Here is a 16,331-nt window from a genome sequence, read left to right as displayed (position 1 = left end):
CTTGTAGAGTTCTTGTCCTCTCCAGGTCTTACTATTTCCCCCTTCTTTGATAAGATTCCCTGCACTCTGCCCAAAGTTTGGCTATGAGTCTCAGCATCTGCTTTGATACCCTGCAGGGTAGAGTCTTTCAGAGGACCTCTGTGGTAGGCTCCTATCCTGTTCCCTGTTTTCTCCCTTTTCTGATGTCCATCCCCTTTGCCTTTCTGGATGGGGATTGAGCATTTTAGCCAGAGTCCTCCTTCTTGATTAGTTTCTTTAGGTGTACAAATTTTAGTATGTTTATCACTTCACACTCTTACTGAGTAACACACCAGTACATTTGAGAATGAAGTTTTTTATTGTTGATTGTTTTTCTGTTGTTTTTTTTTTTTTTTTTTTTCCTGGTAAGTAATTGTTTGAAGATCCACAGGACAGGCATGAATAGTTTGCTCAAGCAAGTATGACTAGGATAAATATATATTTGTGAATGATATCAGAAATACAGCTTCCGGACTCACATTTTGAAACTTGGTAAATCTTTAAGATCTATTTGAAAATAGGAGCTCCACAAGGACCAAATATATCTGGGCACAGGGGTCTTTTCTGAGACTGACACTCTACCAAGGACCATGTATGTATATAACCTAGAACCTCTGCTCAGATGAAGCCCGTGGTACCTCAGTAACCAATTGGTTTCCCATAGTAAGGGGAACAGGGACTATTTCTGACAGGAACTCAATGGCAGGCTCTTTGACCTCCCCACCGTCCAAGGGAGGAGCAGTCCTGCTAGACCACAGAGGAGGACTTTGCAGCCAGTCCTGAAAATACCTGATAAAACAGGGTCAGATGAAAGGGGAGGAGGTCCTCCCCAATCCGTGGACTTGGAAAGGGGCAGGGAGGAGATGAGGGAAGGAGGGAGAGTTTGGGAGGGAATGAGGGAGCGGGATACAATTGGGATACAGTTAATAAAATGTAACTAATAATAAATAAATAAATAAATAAATAAGCTAAAAAAAGAAAAGAAAATTTAGGAACTTGTATCTAGGCTTATAAATGATTGTAAGGCATAAAATAAATCATCTTTACTGCGGTGTTTTTTAAAATATTTGTAAATTTTACAAAATAAGGTTTTATCATCAAATTTTCTTTGCTTCCACTTAATGAAACAAAATGTGGCCACTGCCTGCTCTTTAATTAGGTAATGGGTCTATCATGTTGAGTAGAACAGTCAGTGATTTGGTACTCAGGAAAAGTTTATTGTAAACTTACTGATGTTTTTCCAGATCAACACTTATTTTTTACACTGTTACATTTGCCTGTCAGCCTTTCATATGTTATCATGACTGGAGAAGTGAGTCTGTAACTGTCTTTTGGAAAATGGAAACCTAAATCTTCATTTGGGGGGAAAAAATGAGATCCTGGCCTAATCAGTTCAATTGCCATATAATTCTGAAATAGACAGAAATAATTGCATGTCAGGCAGAATTTGAAATGATAGATTTATATTTGCAGCTTTTTAAGTTTGGTCTGACATGAATAAACTGGCTTGGTTTATACCAAATTGTAGTGGTTATCAGTAGTGGTGACAGTATCCAGTATGTGTATTTTCATTAGTTAATGTTGAAAATCGTAGTTTTACTTCTAAAGGTATATTTACATATACATTTTTAAAATCCTATACTTAAAAATAGATTTTAAGGCTTCACAAAATTTTTATTTTTACTTTACACTTGTTTTATTCCTTTGTCCCCAACCCATCAAAGCTTTTCCTCAAAATTATTCCATAAATTATTTGACTAGAGTCATTGCTCTTACACTGAGTAGGCAGTGATGAAAGGAAAGCCCTTCTGTCCTTGGTAAACACCATGAAGCTAAGTTTATGAGCTGGATGACAGAGTGAGAACATGCCTTTCCTGTAATCTTTACTTGCCAAGAAAATCATTTTCAGAAAGGTATAAATATGGTGTTTTCATTATTTGTAAACATATCCACTATTTTTAACATTTCTGTCTCAGTCAGTGATGCCTTATGAAAGGCAAGGTGCCTTGTGCCTCCACACTGTCTCCAAGATGATCTCGTATTGTCTCCTGTGAAATGGTCACTGAGCTGCAGCTAGTGTTGTAGGAATTAGTGTGTTGAGCGCAGTCAGGTTAGAGGAGGGAGGTCCCCAGTCATGAAGCCTGTGTTCCTGTTACCTGAGCTCTTATTCTGTCTTCTGAACAGGTCATGAGTACGTCAGTTAATTACAAAAGAAAAGAAAAACATAGTAAATCAGGTATTTCAGGTATTTCTCAGTCAGATCACTTAAGTACTTATTGCCATAAGACAGTTGCTGAAAAATATGCTAACTAGAAATACTAGGTGTTGCTAATACCATATTTTAATAAATACTTAGGCCATGGGAAAATAAGTACTACAGATAGAACAGACTTTGCCTCACAGGGAACACTCACTTATCGGTTAAATCTGTTGTGTTAAATCAGCCCTGCTGCAAATGATGGAGATTGTCAGCATAGTTAGAACTCATTTTGAAACCAGTGTGGGGGTATTCTACAGTGATTCCCAAGTGATTAAGTGTGTGAGTTTTAAATTTAATAGTTTTGAATTTGCTTTTGTATACATAAACCCAGGATTTGATATATTATTTTTGGTTTTCCATTATAAAATTTAATCCCAAATAGTTGTATAAATTGAATTAGAACTTAATAAACAAGTAGTGTGTCATCCACCTAACAAATCTGAAATCTTAAATATGTGACCTATTATAAATAATGTCAAAGTATGTACATTTTGTACTCTAATTTTTATTGCACCTTGCTTGAAGTTCCAAGTATCCATTTACAGGGTAAACATATAGATATTAATTCTATTCCTCTATATGCATATGCTTAAACTTTATCTAAGTTATCCAGTCCTTCATAAATGTTTTGGACTCTGAATCTAGGGTAGTTTTAAAATCCAATCTAACCTTTGTAGGTTAACATACTAATTAAAATCAGGTTAAAGTTCCCAAAGAAACTTCAACCGAAATGAAACCCTAATACAAATGTCCATAAAACTCCGAGTTTGCTCATGTTGAAAAGCATGTGTGATTTCACACAAATGATAAAATAATATTTTGTTAGCAATGTGAAGGTGAGGTATGATGTTTAAACTTCCCAATCAAATTGATCCTAATTGACTGTCTTTTCTTTTTAATTAGTTTGCAGGCCGAAGTAAGAAGGAGACCAAATACTCTCTTAAGGCAGTTGAAGACATGTTGGAAACGTTGCAGATCACTCAGTCTTAAGGTCTCGGAAACTCTTTGGCATTAGACTTCAAACTATATAGTTGAACTTGGCCTGTGATATTTTTACTACATGTCAGTGCTATTTGTATTCTCATTTTTTTGAAGGGGTCAGTTATAAAGAATGTGTTAAAATAAACCTCAACTTGCCTTGTATGCTGATAATCAGGAAGATGGAGATAGTCTGTGGAAGAGAGATTGAAGACCTATTGATTGTACATCAGTCCTCATATTACCCCTGCACCTTATTAAATAAACCATGATTTAGTAAACCCATGCATGAAAATTCCAGTTTCTTTTGTCATATTGTAACTAGTATGTTGTTTTAGAGCTCATTTATCACCTAAAAAATCTCCCTTTGGTGAGTGGAAATATACAAAATATATAGCTTGCAGAAACAAATTATTTTGAGTGTTTTATAGTTGTCAGGCTAGATTTTGTTCTACATTTCAGTAGACTGTTTGGATTTTTATTCTTTCAAGTTGTTCTAATAATGTCTTGCTTAAATTATGTCATTCTTTAAAATTGGTGATACCTCTGAAATTTTTGTTTGATGTAGACATTTTTATCCATAAAATACTTTAAAGGTAATATGGACAGAACATTTAGCATTAACTTTTTACATGTTATATATAATTACATAAAATATATTTAGGATCATAGAAATATCAATGAAAGACATCACTCAGATCTCCTTAGGTTTAGGGAGAAAGAAACAATCTAAACTATCTTTAGAAATAAAATGATTATAGTTCTCATATACAGCCACCTCCTTACTACAGCTTCTTGTCTTTTTCTTTGTGAGTACACTGCCACCACTCTGCCTTCAATAGTAGTTTGCATGTCTCAACAGGTTAGAAAAGACTGAACACTTAAGCACGAGGCACCTGTCTACTCAGGGCTGATCATTCTCCGACTATGAGCAGAGATTATGGGAAAAAATTGACACCTGCTTTCACTATTAGCCACTTTTAACCATTTAAGTAATTCTTTGTACCAATAAATTGTCTTTGATGTTTAATCTTTCATGTTACAGATATTTTCATTTTCTTAGCTTATGGATCACAAACAGAAGTTTGCTGTCTTGTTTGCTAACTCTGCCCATGTGAAGATCATTTTCCACCACCAAACCGTTAGCTCAAAGACATACTTTTTGTGTACACAAAACTACTAACTGCATTTTTAGCATTTTGAAACATTTATGTTTGTCATAAAGAACCTAGTGCCTGCACATTGTCCCACTACCTTTTCTCCCTCTAACTTCCTCTTCACCAGTCACGAGATAAGAATTTACTTCTGAAGTTGTGTTTGTATAGTAAGTAATTTAGTTCTTCCTGTAGCTGCTAACCCTGGTTTCCTTTTAATTTTTTAAGGGAATTTTTAGTAGTAATTTATATATTTTAGCTTCAGTACACTGATGATTTTTATTTCTTCTTTATTGACAGTGAGCTGGTTTGTTGAGACAGTGACTGAATTTCCTTTCCTAAGATTAGAACATAATCCAGGGGATGCCTAGTAATTGATAAGAAACAGGAATGGTTCATTCCTTATGGTCAGCAGTCAGTTAAAGTCAGCTTTTGCTGTCTAGTATGGCACAATTAGACATGCACTTACTGAATGCTGGAAATGATCCTGGACTCCTAATGCAACTAAGAAATTTGAATTTTAATGCTTTTAACATTGATGTAGGCTCAGATGATGTGTGGTAACATTCAAAGGTGTGAGATGTTGATGAGTTTAGGCCAGTGCAATAAAGAAGCTTACTGAGAAACCCCTTATTTCAGATGGAAAAGTTGAAGCTTTGTGACATGAAGATTTTGACCCTTTTTCCTGATCATGAATGTCAGAAAAATGCCTTGAGTTTTACCTGTTTTGAAATGGTAAATATGAAAATGATGGTTCCAAGTAAGAGGGAGCACAATGGCTAGAAAGATGACCTTAGGTGGTACTGCCACTCCTGACCAGAACCAACAGCTGCAACTACTGTTCTTACTATTGCACAAGAACAGGACACTTGTTTCTCTAAGACTCTGATCATTGGAGTTCCTGTCTGACATGCCCACTGCTCATGGAAACTTGTGTTTGACAAAGAAGAAATGCTGCTTCACAGTACAGTGTCTTAAAAGAAAATGGTTGCACATAACCAAAGAATATCTCATTGCTGGTCAGCACTTAGCATTCTAATCCAGCAGGTAGGGTTATTTTTAAGGGCATATCCCTTGAACTTTAATCATAAGAACACCAACTCTCTCCTACTCCCAATCTTTACTAGGGAATCCACTTGGATACTGACCTGTCATGGGCTACATCTGAGCAGGGATTCTAGGTTATATCCATGAATGGTCCTTGCTTGGAGAATCAGTCCCAGAAAAGACCACTGTGCCCAGATACTTTGGTTTTATTGCTCTCCTTGTGGAGCTCCTGTCCTCTCCAGGTCTCACTATCTCCCCCTTTCATACGATTCCCTGCACTCTGCCCAAAGTTTGGTTATGAATCTCAGCATCTGCTTTGATACATTACTGGGTAGAGACTTTCAGAGGCCCTCTGTGGTAGGTCCTGTCCTGTTTCCTGTTTTCTCCTTCCAATGTCCATCCCGTTCTGAATGAGGAATGATCATCTTACCCAGGGTCCTCCTTGCTTAGCTTCTTTAGGTGTACAGATTTTAGTATGTTTATCCTATATTATATGTCTAATATCCACCTACAAATGAGTTTATACCATGTGTGTCTTTCTGACTCTGGGATATTTCACCCAGGATAATCTTTTCTAGATGCCATCATTTGCCTGCAAATTTCATCATTTCTTTGTTTTTAATTGCTGAGTAGTATGCCATTGTGTAAGTCAATGGCTGGCTCTATGATCACCTCCCCCTGAGAGGGGAGCAGCCTTACCAGGCCACAGAGGAGGAAAATGCAGCCAGTCCTGATGAGACCTGATAGGCGAGGGTCAGAAGGAAGTGGAGGAGGACCTCCCCTATCAGTGGACTTAGAGAAGGACATGGGAGGAGATGAGGGAGGTACTCCCCCAGAACTGGCCAACATAAACCTTCCCTGGAAGAGGGGAAGGGCAGAGAGGCAGCCTGTGGATTCCATCACAGACCACAGGGCCTGGGACCCTGGTCTTGGGATCTGGGAGAGAGGAGATTCAGTCCCCACTCCTCCCACCTCCCCCCACCTCAGCACTTCCCTGGGTCTAGCCACCAAAATCATTCCCTGGTGGAAGTGAAGGATACAGAAGCAGCCTGCAGAGTCCACCACAGACCACACTGCTTGGGCCCCAGCTTGGGCTGTGCCCAGCACAACACAGTGTAGGTGGACACCAAGACCTGCTGGTACAGCGCCACTGAACTGACTGTTAGCCTGCACCTGCATTTGCCCCAGCAGGATCAAATCGGAGAGTACAGAGCAAGGGGAACACCTGTGCATTTCAACTGGTCCTGCAAGGGAGTGAGTGGGCCTTCTAGGGAGTGTTTGCCCCAGATCCAGGGCCCCTCTAAGCAAGCCACCAGACAACAGATCCCTACCACCCACACCCCTAGTGTGGGCGTCATATGGATTCTTAGGACAGTGATCCCAACACTGAAGCCTCTGCTCTGCGGGGCTACCAGTGAATTCCAGGCAAACACTTCCTGGATCCCAGACAGAACCGCATGCCAGTGGCCTGCAGGCCACTGCCATATTCAGGGGATCCTCGCATGCACACTGCGCCAGCTCCTGCAAATAGTGCCAGCATCACATTCCTCACTTAGGTAAAGCTGAAACCACAACCCACACTCCCAAACCAGTGAACATCTCTCATCTTCCTGAAAAACAGTCGAGAACACAGAAAGAGACATCCCTAGCCTGAACTACAGACTCCAGGAACAGTGAGGGTTACAGATAAGCAGATGGCCAGAGGCCAACATAAGAACACACCCAATAAAAATCAGGACGTCATGGCTTCAACAGCAACCCCCCAAATATATGGACACTTCAATTCACTAGATACACAAGAAAACGACTTTAAAACTGTTTTTCCAACTATGAGAGGCTCATAATGAGGAAATGAACAAAGATCTTAGAGAAATTGCTACACCAATTGAGGCAAACAAAGAGGAAATGAACAAAGTTCTCAAAGAAATACAGGCAAATACAGCCAAACAAGTAGAGGCATGATTAGGGATACATAGAGAGGAGACAGACAAAAAATTGAAGCCATCATTGAAAATCAGGACTCCACATTCGATCAGATGAAGGAAATGGTGCAAGATATGAAAACAGAATTAGATCAATAAAGAAAACACAAACAGAGAAAAACCAGGAGCTGGAGAACATAGAGAAAAGATCAGGAACTATGAATGTAAGCATCACCAACAGAATAGAAGAGATGGAAGAGAGAATCTCAGGTGCCAAAGATACACTTGCAGAAATTGATACGTCTCTCAAATTAAAAATAAAATCAGAAAAGTTCCAAACAAAAAAACATCCAAGAAATCTCAAGGACACCATGAAAAGACAAAATCCTATTATTAATAGGAGCAGATAAAAAAGACATCAGGGTCCAAGGTCCGGGAAAATTTTTTCAAGAAAATCATAGAAGAAAATATTCCCAATTTAAAAGAAAGAGATGCCTAAAACATACAAGAGGCCTACAAAGCACCAAATAGACTAGACCAGAAAAGAAATTCTTCATGTCACATCATAGTCAAAACAATGAACGTTCATAACAAAAAATTTTAAAAGCAGAAAGGGAAAAAGGCTAAGTAACATATGAAGGTAGGACCTGTGTGGTAACTGTCGTGCTCACGAAGGCTCTCCTCTTCATATGGAACAAGAAACCCAGAATTGCTAAAACAATTCTCTACAGTAAAAGGTCTTCAGGAGGTATCTCCATCCCTGATCTCAAGCTGTACTATAGAGCAACAATACTAAAAACTGCATGGTACTGGCATAGAAACAGACTGGTGGATAAACGGAATCAAATAGAAGACCCTGACATAAAACCACACACTTGTGGACACCTGATTTTTGACAAAGATGCCAAAACCATTCAATAGACAAAAGACAGCATCTTCAACAAATGGTGCTGGTCTAACTGGATATCTACATGTAGAAAAATGCAAATAGATCCATACTTATCACCTTGCACAAAACTAGAGTCCAAGTGGATCAAAGACCTCAATATAAAACCAGACACACTAAACTGCTTAGAAGAAAATGTGGGGAAGAGTCTTGAACTTACTGGCATAGGAGAGAACTTCCTGAACAGAACACCAACAGCACAGGCTCTAAGATCAACAATCAGTAAATGGAACCTCATGAAACTGAAAAGCTTCTGTGAAGCAAAGGCACTGTCGTCAGAACAAAACAACTGCCTACAGATTGGGAAAGGATCTCACCAACCCTATATCTGACAGAGGACTAATATCCAGTATATATATATATATATATATATATATATATATATATATATAACTCAAGAAATTAAAAAGCAACAAATCCAGTAATCCAATTAAAAAATGGGCTACAGAGCCAAACAAAGAATTCTCAATAGAGGAATATCAAATGGCAGAGAAACACTTAAAGAAATGTTTAATGTCCTTAGTCATAAGGGAGATGCAAATCAAAATGACCCTAAGATTTTACCTTACACCATCAGAATGGCTAAGATCAAAAACTCAAGAGACAACACATGCTGGAGAGGTTGTGGAGAGAGGAGTACCCTCTTCCACTGCTGGTGGGAATATAAGCTTAAACAACCACTCTGGAAATCAATCTGGCACCTCCTCGGACAACTAGGAATAGAGCTTCCTCAAGATCCAGCTATACCACTCCTAGGCATATATCCAAAAGATGTTCAAGTACACAATAAGGACATTTGCTCAACCATGTTTGTAGCAGCTTTATTTGTAATAGCCAGAACCTGGAAACAACCCAGATGTCCCACAACGAAGGAATGGATACAGAAATTGTGGTACATCTACACAATGGTATATTATTCAGCAATAAAAAACAAGAAAATCATGAAATCTGCAGGTAAATGGTGGGAACTGGAAAAGATTATCCTGAGTGAGTTGTCCCAGAAGCAGAAAGACACACACTATATACTCACTCATATAGATATATAATACAGGATAAACCTACTAAAATCTGTACACCTAAAGAAACTAATCAAGAAGGAGGACTCTTGATAAAATGCTCAATCCCTATTCAGAAAAGCAAAGAGGATGGACATCAGAAGAAAGAGAAAAGGGGGAACAAGTCAGGAGCCTGACACTGAGGACCTCTGAAAGGCTCTTTCATGCAGAATATCAAAGCAGATGCTGAGACTTATGGCCAACTGTTGGGCAGAGTGTAGGGAATCTTATGAAATAAGTGGGAAACAGTAAGATCTAGGGAGGTCAGGAGCTCCTCAAGGAGAGCAACAGAACTGAAAAATCTGAGCACAGGTCTCTTTCCTGAGACTGATACTCCAATCACAGACCATGCATGGAGATAACCTAAGACCCCTGCACAGATGTAGCCCATGGCAGTTCAGTATCCAAGTGGGTTCCATTGTGATAGGAACAGGGACTGTCTCTGACATGAACTGATTGGCCTGCTCTTTGATCACCTTCCCCTGAGTGGGGAGCAGCCTTACCAGGCCACAGAAGAAGACAATGCAGCCACTCCTGATGAGACCTAATTGACTAGGATCAGAAGAAAAGAAAAGAAGACCTCTCCTATCAGTGGATTTGGGGAGGGGCATGCATGCAGAGGGTAGAGGAAGGGAGGTATTGAGACGGGAGGAGCGAGGGAACCATAGGGGGAATACAAAGTGAATAAAGTGTATTTAATACAGAATTAAAAGAAAAACATATGAAGGTAGAGCTATCAGAATGACACCAGATTTCTCGACAGAAACTATAAAAGCAGAAAGGCCTGGACAGAAATCATGCAGACCTTAAGGGACCACAGATGCCAACCCAGACTGCTATTCCCAGCAAAACTTTCAATCAACATAGACGGAGATTTCAATATATTCCATGACAAAACAAAATTTAAACAATATCTACTCAGTAACCCAGCCCTACAGAAGTTACTAGAAGGAAAATCCCAACCCAATGAAAACAACTACATCCAAAGAAACATAAGACATAGATAACTACACAACAACAACAAAACCAAAAGAATACAAGCAATGAAACACAGCAATAACACCAACCCCACAACAAAAGAAAGTGACACTGGTTGGTCACTAGTATCTATCAACATCAGTGGACTCAACTCTCCAATAAAAAAAAAAAAACACAAAAAAAAAAAACACAGACTAACAGAATGGTTGTGGAAACAAGATCCAACATTTAGTTGCATCCAAGAAACACACCTATGCAACAAAGATAAACACTACCTCAAAGTAAAGGGCTGGAAAAATGTTTTTCAAGCAAATGGATCCAGAAAAAAAAGCTGAGGTAGCTATCCTAAAATCTAATAAAATAGACTTTCAACCCAAATTAATCAGAAAAAGATGAGGGGCACTACATTCTCATCAAACGAAAAATCCATCAAGAGGATATGACAATTCTGAACATCTATTAGCCAAATACAAGAGCACCTACATTCGTAAATGAAACATTATTAAAGCTTAAATCACATATTGATCCCAATACCTTAATAGTGGGAGACTTCAACACCCCACTCTCACCAACGGACAGATCAACTAGACAGAAACCAAATAGGGAAATAAGGGCATTTACATAGTCTCTAGATCAAATAGACCTAATAGACATCTACAGATCTTTTCACCCAAACTCAAAAGATATACATTCTTTTCAGCACCTCATGGAACGTTCTCCAAAATAGACCATACAGTTGGTCACAAAGCAAGCTTCAACAGATACAAGAAGATTGAAATAATCTCTTCTATTCTATCTGACCATCATGGACTAAAGTTGGACCTCAACAACTATAGAATTAGAAAAAAGCCTACATGTACATGGAAACTGAAAAACTTGCTACTCAGTGACAGCTGGGTTAAGGAAGAAATAAAGAAAGAAATTAAAGAATTCCTAGAATTCAATGAAAATGAAGGTACATCATACCCAAATTTATAGGACACATTGAAAACAGTGCTCAGAGGAAAATTCATAGCACTAAGTGTCTTCAAGAAGAAATTTGTAACATCACATGCAAGCAACTTAATGGCCCAACTGAAAACCCTAGGAAAAAAAAAAAAAGCAGAAAAACCCAAGAAGAGCAGACAGCTGGAAATAATCAAACACAGAGCTGAAATTAATCAATTAGAAACAAATAAAACTATTCAAAGAATCAATGAAACACAAAGCTGGTTCTTTGAGAAAATCAACAAGATAGACAAATTCTTAGCCAAACTAACTAAAAGGCAGAGAGAATCTATCCAAATTAGTAAAATCAGAAATGAAAAGGGGGACATAACTACAGACACTAAGGAAATCCAAACAATCATTAGGTCATACTACAAAAGTTTACATGCCACAAAATTCGAAAATCTAAAAGAAATGGACAATTTTCTAGATAGAGTCCATCTACCAAATTTAAGTCAAGATCAGGTATAAAGATTGAATAGTCCTATATCCCTCAAGGAAATTAAAGCATTCTTCAACATTCTCCCTTCCAAAAAGACCCTGGGCCACATGGATTCAGTGTAGAATTCTACCCGACCTTCAAACAAGTGCTAAAACCAATACTCCTCACACTATTCCACAAAACAGAAACAGAAGGAACATTACCAAACTGATTCTATGAAGCCACAGTCACCTTAATACCTAAACCACACAAAGACCCAACAAAAAAAAGAGAACTTCAGACCTATCTCTCTTATGAACAATGATGTAAAAATACTCAATAAAATACTGGCAAACTGAATCCAAGATCACATAAAAGATACCATCTACCATGACCAAATAGGCTTCATCCTAGGCATGCAAGGGTGATTCAACATATGGAAATCCATCAATGTAATCCACCATATAAACAAACTGAAGGAGAAAAACCACATGATCATCTCCTTAGATGCCAAAAAAGCATTTGACAAAATCCAACACCCATTCATGTTTAAAGTCTTGGAGAGATCAGGGATACAAGGCACATACCTAAAGATAGTAAAGGCAATATACAGCAAGCCTATAGCCAACATCAAACTCAGTGGAGAGAAACTCAAACCAATCCCACTGAAATCAAGGACAAGACAAGGCTTCCCACTCTCTCCATATTTCTTCAATTTAGTACTTGAATTCCTAGCTATAGCAATAAGACAACTAACGGATATCAAGGGAATACAAATTTGAAAGGAAGTAGCCAAAGTTTCACTATTCACAGATGATATGATAATATACATGAGCAATCCCAAAAATTCAACCAGAGAACTCCTTCAGCTGATAAACACCTTCAGCAATGTGGCTGAATACAAAATTAACTAAAACAAAAAAATCAGAAGCCCTCCTATATACCAAAGACAAAAGGGCCGAGAAGGAAATTAGGGAAACAACACCCTTCACAATAGCCACTAATAACATAAAGTACCTTGGAGAGACTCTAACCAAGGAAGTGAAAGAGCTGTATGAGAAAAGCTTCAAGTCTCTGAAGAAAGAAATTGAATAAGATATCAGAAGATGGAAAGTTCTCCCCTGCTCATGGATTGGTAAGATTAACATAGTGAAAATGGCTATTCTGCCAAAAGCAATCTACAGATGCAATGCAATTCCCATCAAAATACCAACACCATTCTTTATAGACCTTGAGAGAAAAATTCTCAACTTCATATGGAGAAAAAAAGAAACCGAGAATTTCCAAAATGATCCTGATCATCTGGAGGCATCTGTCTCCCTGAACTCAAGCTGTACTACAGAGCAATGGTAATAAGAACTGCATGATATTGGCATAGAAACAGAATAGTGGATTAATGCAACCGAATAGACGACCCAAAAATAAACCCATACATCTATGGATACTTGATTTTTTACAAAGAAGCCAAAACCATTCAAAGGAAAAAAGACAGCATCTTCAACAAATGGTGCTGGTCCAACTGGATGTCTACATGTAGAAAAATGAAAATAGATCTATATTTATCACCCTGCACAAAACTAAAGTCCAAGTGGATCAAAGGCCTCAACATAAAACCAGACACACTAAATGGGTTAGAAGAAAAAGTGGGGAAGAGCCTAGAACTCATTAGCACAAGTAGACAACTTCTGGAACAGAACACAACAGCACAGACTCTAAGAGCAACAATCAATAAATGGGACCTCATGAAACTGAAAAGCTTCTATAAAGCAAAAGATGCTGTTGTCAGAACAAAATGACAGCCTACAGAGTGGGAAAGGATCTTCACCAACCCTACATCTGGCAAAGGGCTGATATCCAGAATTTATAAGGAACTAAAGAAGTTAAAAAGCAACAAATCAAGCAATCCAATTAAAAAATGGGGTAAGGAGCTAAACAGAATTCTCATTAGAGGAATACAGAATGGCAGAAACACTTAAAGAAATGCTCAAAGTCCTTAGCCTTTAGAAAGTTGTAAATCAAAATGACCCTGAGATTTCACTTTACACCCATCAGAATGGCTAAGATCAAAAACTCAAGTGACAACACATGCTGAAGAGGTTGTGGAGAAAGGGAACCGTCCTCCATTGCTGGTGGGAATGTAAACTGGTACAACCACTTTGGAAGTCAATCTGGTGCTTTCTCAGACAATTAGGAATACTGCTTCCTCAAGATCCAGCTATACCACTCCTAGGCATATATCCAAAAGATGCTCAAGTACACAACAAGGACATTTGCTCAACTATGTTTGTAGCAGCATTGTTTGTAATAGCCAGAACCTGGAAAAAAACAAAAACAAAAACAAAAACAAAAACAAAAACAGATGTTGTGGAATGGATACAGAAATTGTGGTACTTTCACAGAATGGAATACTACTCAGCAATTAAAAACAAGAAATCATGAAATTTGCAGGCAAACGGTGGTGTGACTTAGAAACGATCATCCTGAGTGAGGTATCCCAAAAGCAGAAAGACACACGTGGTATATACTCACTTATACAGACCTATAAGATAGGATAAACATAATGATATCTATACACCTAAAGAAGATAAACAAGAAAGAGGAGGACCCGGGGTAAGATGATCAATCCTCACTTAAAAAGAAAAATGGGATGGACATTGGATATAGGAGAAAACAAGTAACAGGACAGGAGCCTACCACAGAGGGCCTCTGAAAGACTCTACCCAGCAGCGTATCAAAGCAGTTACTAAGACTCATAACCAAACCTTCAGGAGAGTGCAGGGAATCACAAGAAAGAAAGGCGAGTTAATATGACCTGGAAAGGACAGGAGCTCCAGAAGGACCAAATATATCTGGGCACAGGGGTCTTTTATGAGACTGTTTCTCCAACCAAAGAGCCTGTATGGATATAACCTAGAACCTCTGCTTGGATGTAGTCCATGGTAGCTCAGTATCCAAGTGGGTACCCTAATAAGGGGAACAGGGACTGTTTCTGACATGAACTCAATGGCTGGTTTTTTGACTACCCCCCACCCCCTGAGGGAGGAGCAACCCTGCTGGGCCAGAGAGGAGGAATGTGTGATTCCTGATAAACCAGGTCAGATGAAAGGGGAGGAGGTCCTTCCCTATCAGTGGACTTGGAGAGGGGCAGGGTGATGAGGGAGGAGGGTGGGGTTGGGAGGGAATGAGGGAGCGGGATACAGCTGGAATACAAAGTTAAAAAATTTTAACTAATATTAAAAACAAAAAACAAAAAAACAAAAAAACTCAAGTGACAACACATGCTGGAGAGGATGTGGAGAAAAGGAAATCCTCCTCCACTGCTGGTGGGAATGTAAACTTGTACAACCACTCTGGAAATCAATCTGACGCTTTCTCAGACAGGAATAGAGCTTCCTCAAGATTCAGTTATACCACTCCTAGGCATATATCCAAAATATGCTCAACTATACAAGGACATTTGCTCAACCATGTTTGTAGCAGCATTATTTGCAATAGCCAGGGGCTGAAACAGCCCAGATGCCCCTCAGTCGAGGAATAGATTAAAAAATTGTACATTTACACAATGGAATACTATTCAGCAATTAAAAACAAGGAAATCATGAAATTTACAGGCAAATGATGGGAATTGGAAAAAGATCGTTCTGAGTGAGGTATTTCAGAATAGTAAGACTTTAGACGCGATTTAGTTGTGCTCCACTTGAAGAAAGAATTTTAGTGTCTGGAGAGTTGGCTCAGCACTTAAGAATGCTCCCTGCTCATGTAGGAGATCTCAGGTTCAGTTCTAGGGGCCACATGGTGGCTCATAGCCCTCTCTAACTCAGCGCCATGGGATCTGGTGCCCTCTTCTGGCTCCTGTGGGCATCAGGAATGCACATACATACATGCCAGCAAAGCAGCCATCATATACACAGAATAAATTTAAATTTAAAAAAAAAGCTAAAGAGAAAATTGAAGCTCAGAGAAATTAATGTAACCTGTGACAGAACACGGTATCCTAAGTTCTTAGAACACCGCTGTTTATGATATCTGATGCATGTGTTTCCCTGGTATTGCATTTCCTAGTCTAGAGTGAAAAGAAATGGAATCTAGGTGTGTGTATGTGTGTGTTTTCATTGAAATCCAGATTTATTTTTATAACTTGTAATACAATTTTTAGTTGAGTAATAAAGTCACAATTCCAATTTAAATAGATTTTAAACTAAATATTCAATAAACTATTTCACCAGTAGTCAAGTAGTTCATGTTAGAACTATTCTAATCCTTCTTTCCATTGAGCCTCTAATAGTTCCTATTTTCCTGCTCACCCCTGACCTCTTGTTATAACCTCCTTATTATAGTAAATTTTCTTCCCCCAAGTCCATTTTTAATCCATATGCATTTCTTCCATACCTTATCATTCTAAGATACAATGGAGAATGAAGCCTTCTGTTGTCTTAGATTTTTCAACAAACCTACTTTATTTAGGGTTCCTAAAATCTTCTGCTCCCCTTCCACCCACTGACAAGAGGTAGGAGAGAAAAGGGTTATTAGGTAAATGGGGTTGTAGGCACTTTTAGAAGTACTTC

The 16,331-nt window shown here is 38.6% G+C and overlaps 1 protein-coding gene across 1 annotated transcript in view; it reads left to right on the top strand.

The window, feature by feature from the left end:
* The window catches only part of Emc2 (ER membrane protein complex subunit 2), a 36,063-nt gene extending 32,522 nt beyond the window's left edge, over window positions 1-3,541 (top strand). Inside the window, exon 11 of the mRNA XM_021626652.2 lies at window positions 3,182-3,541. Coding sequence (XP_021482327.1) covers window positions 3,182-3,268 — 87 coding nt within the window. The 3' untranslated portion in view covers window positions 3,269-3,541. The remainder of the gene's footprint in view (window positions 1-3,181) is intronic.
* Window positions 3,542-16,331: the final 12,790 nt, after the last annotated feature.

Source organism: Meriones unguiculatus, chromosome 8 (assembly GCF_030254825.1).
Source record: "Meriones unguiculatus strain TT.TT164.6M chromosome 8, Bangor_MerUng_6.1, whole genome shotgun sequence".
NCBI classification, from domain to species: domain Eukaryota; kingdom Metazoa; phylum Chordata; class Mammalia; order Rodentia; family Muridae; genus Meriones; species Meriones unguiculatus.
The sequence above is the reverse complement of the archived record's forward strand: the minus strand, read 5'-3'. Positions and strand labels throughout refer to the sequence as shown.